At 31.0% G+C, this 10757-nt stretch overlaps 1 protein-coding gene across 1 annotated transcript; it reads left to right on the top strand.

The window, feature by feature from the left end:
• Positions 1-309: 309 nt before the first annotated feature.
• On the top strand, positions 310-4914 carry LOC107891855 (uncharacterized). Its single transcript, XM_016816777.2, has 7 exons — positions 310-843; positions 936-1133; positions 2209-2481; positions 2855-2957; positions 3489-3607; positions 3712-3888; positions 4127-4914. Exons 1-7 carry the CDS (start codon positions 547-549, stop codon positions 4886-4888), a joined length of 1929 nt encoding a protein of 642 aa, XP_016672266.2. The 5' UTR covers positions 310-546; the 3' UTR covers positions 4889-4914.
• Positions 4915-10757: the final 5843 nt, after the last annotated feature.

The raw sequence follows: 10757 nt of genomic DNA, 5'->3' as shown, positions 1-10757 counted from the left end.
ATATTATCGTTTAAAATTCTTATTAAGTTTATGTTATTCATTAATCGGATTATTGATGTAGTTGTGAATTTACTAAAAATCTAATATTTATATAAAAAAATATATATTATTTTAAAAATATTTTTATCCTTTTTATATTTTATATAAAATTTAGAATATACATAAGGAATTTATAACGTAATAATAATTTTTAGTCTTTCATTCTTTATCATTTCAAAAATATTTAAAATTTAACCAACATTCTATAAATTTATTATATAATTTATTTAAAAAAATGTATTTTTGGAAAGATAGTTAAGTATTAGCTTTGTTGTCCAGCTGTACTTTTTTTTTTGTCCTTCTTAGTCATTTCACAATCGTCTTTCTTTCCCTTCTTCCTCTGCAACTTTCCATAAAAAAGGTAAGAAAATGGTAATTTTGTTGAGATTATAAATAAAAATCTCATTAAAAAAATTGCGGAGGAGGAATCAGCGGCGGTTAATTGTAAATTTCACGATCGATATCATATGCTTTATTTGATAAGAGACCTGGTGGAAAGCTGAGACGATGGCAGCGGGGACAATGGCCACGGCGGCAGGGGCGGCGGTGATACTTTATTACGTCTGGTTAAAGAAATCGGCGGCTAAAGACGGCGTCGATGGCGGAGAAGAAGGCGAAGATTTATTAAAATCGAGCAGATCGTTGAAGAAGAGAATAGCAAGAAGACCGGCTCAAGCGCCCGCAACATGGCTCGAAGCCATCGCCACGATATCGGAGACTCTAAGATTCACTTACTCGGAAACTCTGGGCAAATGGCCGATCGGCGATTTGGCTTTTGGCATTAATTATCTTATGCGGAGACAGGTTCGTTTAATTCAACCTCTTGTTTAGTCAAATTAGTTCTTTGATGTAAATATTAGAAATTTTGTTCTAAACCCCCTTTTTTTATTTTTTAGGGAAATTTGCAAGTGGCTAGTGTATATGCGGGAAACAATTGTGTGGAATTAAAGGGGCAAGAGATTAAAGAAGAGTTAAACAAGCTTTTAAGATTGTTGACTCTCTGTATGTTTTTCTCGAAGAAGCCATTTCCAGTGTTTTTAGACTTTGCCGGTTATTCAGAGGAAGACGTTCTTCTTCATAAACCCAAAGCTGGGGTACGTTTCCCTGTTCAAAGCATTTCTTTATTTTTTTTAATTTTATGTATAAAGTACAGCTTATTGTTTGATGATTGAGCAAGCAATGTGGAGTATTAGGCGTCCAATAGCTTTCTTTCCTTTTCGAATACTATGAGGGTTCTTGCGATTTTGAGTAGGAAACTGAACGCATCTTTTAGTTTATGCGCTAGGTAATATGTCCAGCAAGGCTTATTTGGCAGGAACGAATTACATATTACCCAGTTTCATCAAATTTATGTAAAACAAGTTAAGAACCAAGGTTGCATCTTTCTTCGAAGTTTTGTAGGCCATGCGAAGTCTAAATCATTATTGAATAACTTTCTTACTAGTTTGAATATGAGGAGGGTTCTTGTTCTGTCAAATATTTTAGCTTAAGCACGAGGCAATATGTCTAACAAGGCTTAGTTGGCAGGGAAAGAATGAGTATGGGCATAAAAGTTAACCCATTTGCATAAAATTTATGTAAAGTAAGAAAATTAAGAACCAAGGTAGCATCTTTCATTACCCTTGGTGTAGGCTATGTGAAGTTTTGATCATTATTTGAATTACTTTCTTACTAGTTTGAATATTAGTAGTGCTTTTGTGATGTCAAATATTTTAGCTTAGGCCCAAGTTAAAATATCCAATAAAGCTTAGTTGTGGGGAAAAGAATGAGAGAGAGGTGTAAAAATTACCCATTTTCTTCAAGCTTTAAGAACCAAGGAGGTATCTTTCATTATAGTTGGTGAAGCCTAGCATATCTGCATGGCACTTGCATTCCTTAGGCTAGGTGGAAATGCATTAACTTTTGCCATAGTCAAGTTAACTTTAGAGTATGGTCACAAAAAAAAGTTAGCTTTAGAGATTTTTGACCAGCTGGGTTCTTTTGCCATTTCCATTTGGGGTTTAACAGGACTTCGAACTTTTCATTGACTTATTCATTTTAATGAAGTAAATTATGTTACTGAGGATAGTTTTGTAGTGTGTCTTCTTTCCATCTGTTTTTGGGTGTGTAATAAAGCGGTTCTAGTTCTTCTGTGAGGATATTGATTTACTTTTAGAATAAATTTTGCAGCTTATGAAGCCAGCTTTCACAATTATATGTGATAAGGACTCAAAGTGCTTCCTCCTATTGATTCGTGGCACTCATAGCATTAAAGATACACTAACAGCAGCGACTGGTGCGGTGGTGCCTTTCCACCATTCAGTTTTACATGATGGTGGAATTAGCAACCTTGTTTTAGGATATGCACACTGTGGAATGGTTGCTGCAGCTCGTTGGATTGCAAAGCTTGCTGCTCCTTGCTTGCTCAAGGCTCTCAGTGAATATCCTGACTATCAAGTTAAGGTAATTGTTAACTGTTTTGTTTTCTCACTAATACAGTGAACATACAAATATTTGTGTGCTTCCTTTGTTATGTATTACTAATCCCTATTTTCAAAGCTACTTAGATGTAGATTTTTCTGATGGATTCAACATAAACAACATTGTTTTACCTTGTTTTTCCTGTTATTATAATCCCTTCCAGTATGACCCGTATTTTTAACTAGATGATGTATATTTTGCTTAATGCTTAGTTACTTTCAGTATGATCTGTATATTTTGCTAGATGATGTATATCTTGCTGTTGAAGTTATATGCTTTTGTGATATAATTATTGGATAAAATTTGCTAGCTTAGATATACAAACTGGGTATCTAATGTTTCTTTTCAACATCAGATAGTTGGGCATTCACTTGGAGGTGGAACAGCGGCATTATTAACATACATTCTTCGGGAACAGAAAGAGTTTGCCTCTAGCACTTGTTTTACATTTGCCCCAGGTAAATGATTCAGCATACATTTGTTCATAATTAAGCTATTGCCAGTGTGCGTGTTATTATTAGCTCATTCTCTAAAGCATTTAGTCCGTTTAACACAAATAGCGTTATTTGACTCTGTGCTACTCAGGCTCGGGTGTATGTTGGGTACGGTTATGTGCCCACACTTTATGGCTTTTTTTTTTTAAAGAGATTTTTTTCTTTTTTTTTGATTTAGAAGGTCCTGGGAGGAGGATCATCTTCATTTCCAGATATGCATTGGACATGAGTATTTAAAAGAAAAAATGGAGGAGTCAAAGCAACATAAATTTGACTTTCTTTGGCCATATTTTGACACATCAATGATAATTATTTTGTTCTATAAGAGATAAATCAAATGGATGTACATGTGGAAGGTGTGGAAGGCTAAAATTTTTATATTAAAATTTTGCTTCAAGCTTTTAGGTTTACATCGAAAGGTTGTAATGACTTGTGCTTAATGAGGCTTCATTTATCCCTTACGAGAAATTAATTACGCTCTTTTCAAAATTGCAGCTGCTTGTATGACATGGGATTTAGCGGAGTCTGGCAAGCACTTCATTACAACTATCATCAATGGGTCCGATTTAGTGCCTACATTCTCAGCTGCTTCAGTTGATGACCTTCGCACTGAGGTGCTTTTCATTTTATCCTCGAGTGGATAACAAATTGAAACAGCTGTTCATAATGGTTATAACCTACTTGGTGAGGGTTCTTACCTAAAAGTTGTTTTCATCAGGTTACAGCATCTTCATGGTTAAACGATTTGAGGGATCAGGTTGAACGCACTCGGGTCCTTAATGTTGTTTACCGTTCTGCTACTGCTCTGGGTTCACGTCTTCCCTCTATAGCTAGTGCAAAAGCCAGGGTTGCTGGTGCTGGTGCACTTCTTCGACCGGTTACAAGCAGCACTAGGGTAAAACCATAATGAGTTTGTGAAACTTCAAATTTGTTGGTTTCCTGAGATGTACGATACAGTTTTCTGCCAAAAAATTGCACGTGATATACGAGTTTCCTTGACCATGTAGTTTGAGCTTTTGTGTAGATCATATTGTTTAACAAGTTAAAGAATCTGATGCCCGTTTTGCTTTAATTTTCATGGGGTATTTCAGTTTTGTGTCTGATTCATGGGTTATCTCCCTTTTTAACTTTAGGTTGTCATGAAGGGTGCACAGAATGTCGCTCAAGCTGTTGTCAGAAGCCATTCATCTCTATCTTCATGGTCATGCATGGGTCCCCGTCGTCGTAATGTAGGTCCGGCATTGAATGCTAAAGGGGATGATATGACTGAAGCTTCAGTAGTATCAGAAAGAAGTTCTGAAGCTTTTGTGACTGAGGTGGTTACAATAGATCCAGTACAAACAAGTGTGGAATGTAATTCCGGTGGTGGTTCTGGCTGTGATGACACAGATGAAGACGAACCCCTGATTACAATGGATAGAGTTATTACCACATCAACCGTGGATGAAATCACAGGTGGTGAGTTGTGGTACGAACTAGAGAAGGAGCTTAAGAGGCGGGCAAGCGAGGTTGATCTTCAGGCCCAAGCAGAAGAAGCAGCTGTGGCGAAAGAAATAACGGAGGAAGAGACAGTTATAGCTGATACATCATCAGAAAGTAAAACAACGGTATCTTCCTCGGATGCCTTGGAGAACCACCAGTTCTATCCCCCAGGCAGAATTATGCATATTGTTTCGATACCTTCATTGGATCCTAGTGGGAAGCTAGATGATGATGATGGGGATGGGGATGGGTCGAATGATGAACGTGTTGGTATATACGAAACACCCAGAGAACTGTACAGTAAAATCAGGCTATCGAGAACCATGATCAATGATCATTATATGCCTATGTATAAGAAAATGATGGAATTGTTAATTAGTGAAGTCCAAAAAGATGAAGCCTGTAACTATTGAAGTTTTTACAAGATTTACATTGCTCATTTCTCAAGTGTAATATTCCTATGAATGTATTGGTAATGAATAGAATTAGTTTTTCAAAAAAAAAATTCTATAAGCTTATGGTTTTCTTGAAGTAAACTGTGCGTGAATCGGATTTATCTGTTTGCTCTATTTAAAATGATTTTTTTTTATTTTAATATATTTTTAAAGTATAATGTTAAATTTAGTTTTTATTGATGTTAATTTGACATTTATTTTTTATATTAAATTTGACTTAAATTGACTATAAGTTTTTTTAATAATAATATTATTTAAAAACATTAAAATATTAAATATATTAATTTGAATGGCAGTTCATACTTTGTGATTTATTTTTTATTTTTATAAATTGTAAATTATTTATTGACGTGACTTAAAATAAGTTGCGTTATGTCAGCACAAAGTGCATGTGTACTATTATGTCAATTTTATTAAAATAATTAATGTGTTACCAATAAGTGATTGTGTGTAATGATAAGGCACATTACATTATTAAGGGGAGGATCTAGAAGACAACCTTATTGAGAGGGGTAACCACGAATCCTGAATATGAACAGTAAAACGGATATGCATAATATAAAAAAAAAGTTAAAATATTTTTGTTACAGAAAGTAATTTAACACTTTTTAAAAGATGAATGACAAAATTTAATTAAGAAAAGATTGTATTGATAGAAAATATAAATGTTTGAGAGATGTTTGAATTTTGTGGATGCACAAGCAGATTTAAGATGCTTTCTGCTATGTAGATTAAGTTAATCATTCATGAATAGATATCAATTACTAAAATTAAAAAAAAAAACCTCATAATTGATTTAAATAGAACTTGATTTCGAATCTTACGTTGATTCAAATAAATGATTCTTTTTTCTGCAAACAAGAATATTAAATATGAAATATTGATAATTTGATTGATATTTTTAGTACTAATGGTTTTTTTAGGTATAAAAATAAATTTAATCTTTTAATCTTTATTTATTTGTTTTTGGACAAAAATACTTACTGAATTGTTAAAATTTTAATTGTATTGACGTGACAATTTATGCGGCATTTTATGTATACTTAATTGTTAACATAGATAAATTTTTTTAAAATTTTTATGAATTATTTTGAAATTTGTTGCTTTGTAAATATTTATTATTATTATTATTTTTGAACTTTTATGAATTATAAGTAGAGTACCACGCGAGTTATCACATCAACACGGTTAAAATTTTAAGAGTTTAGACAAAATAAGTAAACATCACCCAAGATGTATGAACTGAAGGAGTAAAGTTCCGTATAAATAATGAGCAAGAATGTAGGTAAACAACGGAACCCGTCCTGTTAGGGATGGAGGGTGACTCGTCAATGATCAAATAGAGACGGTGAGTCATGCCAACACCTTGTACATCGAACACATTATATAGGCGAATGAGTCCAGCTCTACTTTAGTTGGACTCTCCCGTCAATTTTTGGAAGCCTTGCCACTTTTAGGGCTGAGCTAACAACCATAATCTTCATTAATAGTTTTCAGTGTGATTTTTTAGTATAATTATAAATACAACAATATTTTTTATTAAATTTGGTCAAACATTGTTGAATAAATTTTTTGTCAAATATGAATTTTTTTCATAAACTATTCAGCAATATGTTGTATCAATAAATGAAATATGATTAATAAGTGAAAATAGTGGAATTATAAAAAAGTTCATAAAATTTTAAAAATAATATAAAATATATGTGAACTAGTCGAATTTTTTATTAAAAAATAATAATTAGATTTAAAAAAAATTTAATTAAATTTGACTCTTGTTAAAATGTCGAAAGTCAAACTTAACTAAAAAACGAATAAAAATTAAATTGACAAAAAAATATAATTAAAATTATCAGTATGCTAATTTTTTTTAGCTAAATAGTATAAAAAAGTTATTGAAAAACTAATTAAGTTTTAAGTACAAAGCCCTCAATGTCACAATTCAAATTAAAAAAGAGAAGAAAATTTTTAAAAATTATTAACAGACAAAAAATGTGAATAATTTTCATCATATTATTAAATTAACATTTCAAATCATATTATTAAATTGACATTTAAAAATAATTATAAGTTATATTAAAAAAATTGTGATAATTTTATTTTATTGATATAAAATAGAGTTATAATTGACTTAATGAAGTGCAAATATAAAATAGAGATTGCTTTAGACTAATTATCACTCAATTAGTACTAAGTTATAAGTCAAAATAAATTTTTGTTTAGCTTTATAAATAGTATTCAGTAGTTAGAAACATTTAATTAAGTAGCATCTAAGAAATTCACCAATACAAAAATGGAGATTGTTAATATTAATAAGTTAAAAGTATCTTTAAAATAATGAAGCATTAAAGTTATGATTCTTTGAAGAGATATTAAAGATATTTTAATTGATGATGCGGTAATATATTATTATAATTTTTTTTTATTTTTTATTTCTCGAGTTGTTTATATTGCATGAAGCAAACACTTTTCATTTATTTATTTATTTTGGTGTAGGTGAAAAACATGTTCAACATAAAATTTAATCATTATTATTAAATGTGTTTGTAACGACCTATTTTCCAATGATGTCGAAAATAGTGGTTTCGAGACTACGAATCCGACGAGTGAGTCCGTAAATAAATATTACTAATTAATATTTACGAGTTAAATATAATATTATATTCAATTTTGATATGATAATTTTGGCTTATTGAATGAATAGTTAAGTACAAGTGAGTTGTCCCTAAAATCAAGTGATTTTGAAAAATGAGGTATCAGGATCTCGTTTCTGTAAACTGAGCTCGTAAATATTTTCATTAAATATTTATGGAGTGATTATTTAGGTGTATTGAAATTTGGTCTAGAAATTTTGGTGATTTAATAGTTAATTAAAGAAAAAAAGATTAAATTGTAAAAATTGCAAAAGTCAATCGCTATAGATTTTTATTAGTTAAATTGGCTTAAAAAAGTTAAAATGCAAGGGTTTAAATGGAAATTTAACCTTAATTAAATAAAGTCGACGGTTAATGGCTAATGTTATGTATTTTATATGTTAAAAATATGTTTAATTATTAGTAATTAAAAGTTAAATAATAAATAAAAGAAAGGAATCATGATCTTCATTGGGCTACCACCGAAATGAACACCCCAAACTCCATTTTTAAAGCCTCTCAAGTTCGGCCATAGGAGATTCTTTGCATGTAAGTTATTTTATTATCTGTTTTTCGTAAATTTTATGTTTTTGAAATCATTGCAACTAGGTTTAATTAATTTGTACCTTCGTTTTCAAAACTCTAATAGATTTTAATAGTTTCCATTGTCGTTATTTGAAGTTTTTGAATGTTAATGATAAGTTTATAAGCTTGATTGTTAAACAAGACTATTTTGCAAAGTGATTGTTAGTAGTTTTAGTGTTTAAGGACTAAATTGCTAAAATAGTAAAGTTATATAATTTTTTTTGTAAAAATATGATGAATATGGGCTATATGAGAATTATAGAAAATTCGACTGACTTTGGTTTGATTAATTTGTGATTGAATTGAATGTTTCGGGTTTAGGGATTAATTGAATAAAAGTAAAAATTTATGGTAAAAGTGTAAAATGACGAGTAAGAGTCAAATATATGAATTTCAATATTTTATGATGTTTGAATGGATTAATTGAATGAAAAATATTATTTAGATCAAGTAAAAAAACAATCGGACTTGAATCGTGGAAAAACTAAATTAACGAATTAATTGTCAACATTGTTTTCGCAACCGTTTTGTATAGGTAAGTTCATGCTATATTCGATAATTATAATTCATTATTAAATGTTATTAATTAATTGTATATAAATTGATGAAATTGGAAATCAGACTATGTGGTAATAAATCAAATTCTGAGATAGTTCTAATGGGGTGAGTAAAAGTCTTATACACGAGGTTTCTGTATGATTCCCATTCTAGACTGAGCTCTAGCATTTGTTGTGGATTCAGATATACACGTGACACGGATTTAGCCTGAACTGGTAATTTGTTGTCATTTTAAAAGTTTAGCTAGACTGAGCTTCAGCATTTGTTGTGGACTCAGATATACATGTGATACAGATTTAGCTTGAACTGGTAATTCGTTGTCATTTTAAAAGTTTAGCTAGACTGGTAACTTTACATGTATATGTATAACCCTAGCTAGGCTATTTTTTTGTGTTGTCGTTGGTTTAACCCGGACGAGTAACCTAGCACATATATTTCTGAATACGATTAGCTCAAATAAGCATCATCTATTTCCTAGACTTGTGTATTGAGTTCTTTTACAAAGTTCCATCGAAAAAACAAAGATTGTGTAACACCTCAAACCCGGCCTAGATGTTATGGCCGAATCTGGATATGTCACAAAGAATGGGTTTTGAAAATGAAGTCATTGCGTTAAATCTTCTCAGCTTATTAACTCATATTCTTTTATATCCATTGCCGAAAATGTTAATTAATTGGTTTATTTGCCAAAACTTATTTTACAGCGGAAGTCTAATAAAACCGTTATATTTCAAAAATTCAATTCATATTTTCAGAACAACCTTTTTATTTGAGTAAAACCGTCGTTTGTTTAAACGTTTTGTTAAACCATGCAAATGAACAAGCAAACAAATCAAAACCAAAAGTTTAAAAGTCGTCTAGTCCAGAGAGCCCCATAAATTACAAACTCTCAATTAAGTCCGAAATTTAAATAAAAACCATAATTGTTGAGTATAATCAGTTCTCATACGAGTGGTCATCGTTGAGTCTCTGTTTTACCGATTTGCCTAAGTTTTTGGATTACTTGTACAGAACATACAACAGATGTGAGTTTTTCGTAAACTCAGTGTGTAATCCAACAGAAATACAGAGGCAAAACATTCAGAAATCTCATGTTCAATCAGATGCAAATACGAACTTTTGTCCATTTCTGTAACACCCCTAACCCATATCCAATTGCCGGATTAAGGTTAAGAGGTATTACCGAACTAAACTTTTAATTATCACATTCATATAGTCATTAAACACAATCCAAAATCAAGCTGAAAACTATACAAACATTCAAGATCATATGCCATATTTGTATGGCTAAATAATTACATTTACAAAATATCGTTCTCAACAGTCTAACCTATACATGACACATCAACTCCAAAATATAATAGTACCAAAATGATCGATAGTGTGATGAACTGCTGACGATCCCCGAGTCGGTGGCCAAAATCAACAATCTATAAAACAGAGAAATAAAGAACATAGTAAGCTTTCAAAGCTTAGTAAGTTTTAAGCAATTCAAACAATTAAAACTTGTCATTTAAAACGAGCATTTAGTATCACAAAACGAATATTCTAATTACAAATCACTTGGCCGAATATACACAAGTACACCAATTAAAAATCCTATTGGCCGAATATATATGTATATAAATATATAAATACACAAAGAAATTTCAGCACATACTTTACTTTACTTTATAACTCATACAATTAATTTAAGTCACATACTTTCATGTAATGACAGACATCGACCGAATAGGTCATGCTCTTATTCGTAGATATAATAATCATTCACACACACATATCATTCTTTGATACTAATAATTCATTTTAAAAAATCAATTCACATACGAGTACCTAATATGTACCTGAATATTATAATGTATCATACATAATCAATAGTAGTTTACCTCGAACTTTCGAATTCATAATCTTACTCGAATCACTGGCGTTAAGCCTGCTAGGTTTAAAACCCAAATCTAGTCACCAGCACAAAACCTGCAGGACTTTAAGCTCAGATATAATACCAGCACTAGGCCTGCGGGATTTAACCCGGATATAATACCAGCACGAAGCCT

This window comes from Gossypium hirsutum, chromosome A09, assembly GCF_007990345.1.
Source record: "Gossypium hirsutum isolate 1008001.06 chromosome A09, Gossypium_hirsutum_v2.1, whole genome shotgun sequence".
NCBI classification, from domain to species: Eukaryota; Viridiplantae; Streptophyta; class Magnoliopsida; order Malvales; family Malvaceae; genus Gossypium; species Gossypium hirsutum.
Note: the sequence above shows the minus strand (reverse complement) of the source record. Positions and strands in the feature narration are given on the sequence as shown.

Bases quoted from the DNA above. Each gene is read 5' to 3' on its own strand.
- LOC107891855 (XM_016816777.2), top strand. From the start codon at position 547: ATGGCAGCGGGGACAATGGCCACGGCGGCAGGGGCGGCGGTGATACTT. The intron at 1,134-2,208 runs GTACGTTTCCCT...TAAATTTTGCAG, and splicing joins TTCATAAACCCAAAGCTGGG to CTTATGAAGCCAGCTTTCAC. The intron at 2,482-2,854 runs GTAATTGTTAAC...TTTCAACATCAG, and splicing joins ATCCTGACTATCAAGTTAAG to ATAGTTGGGCATTCACTTGG.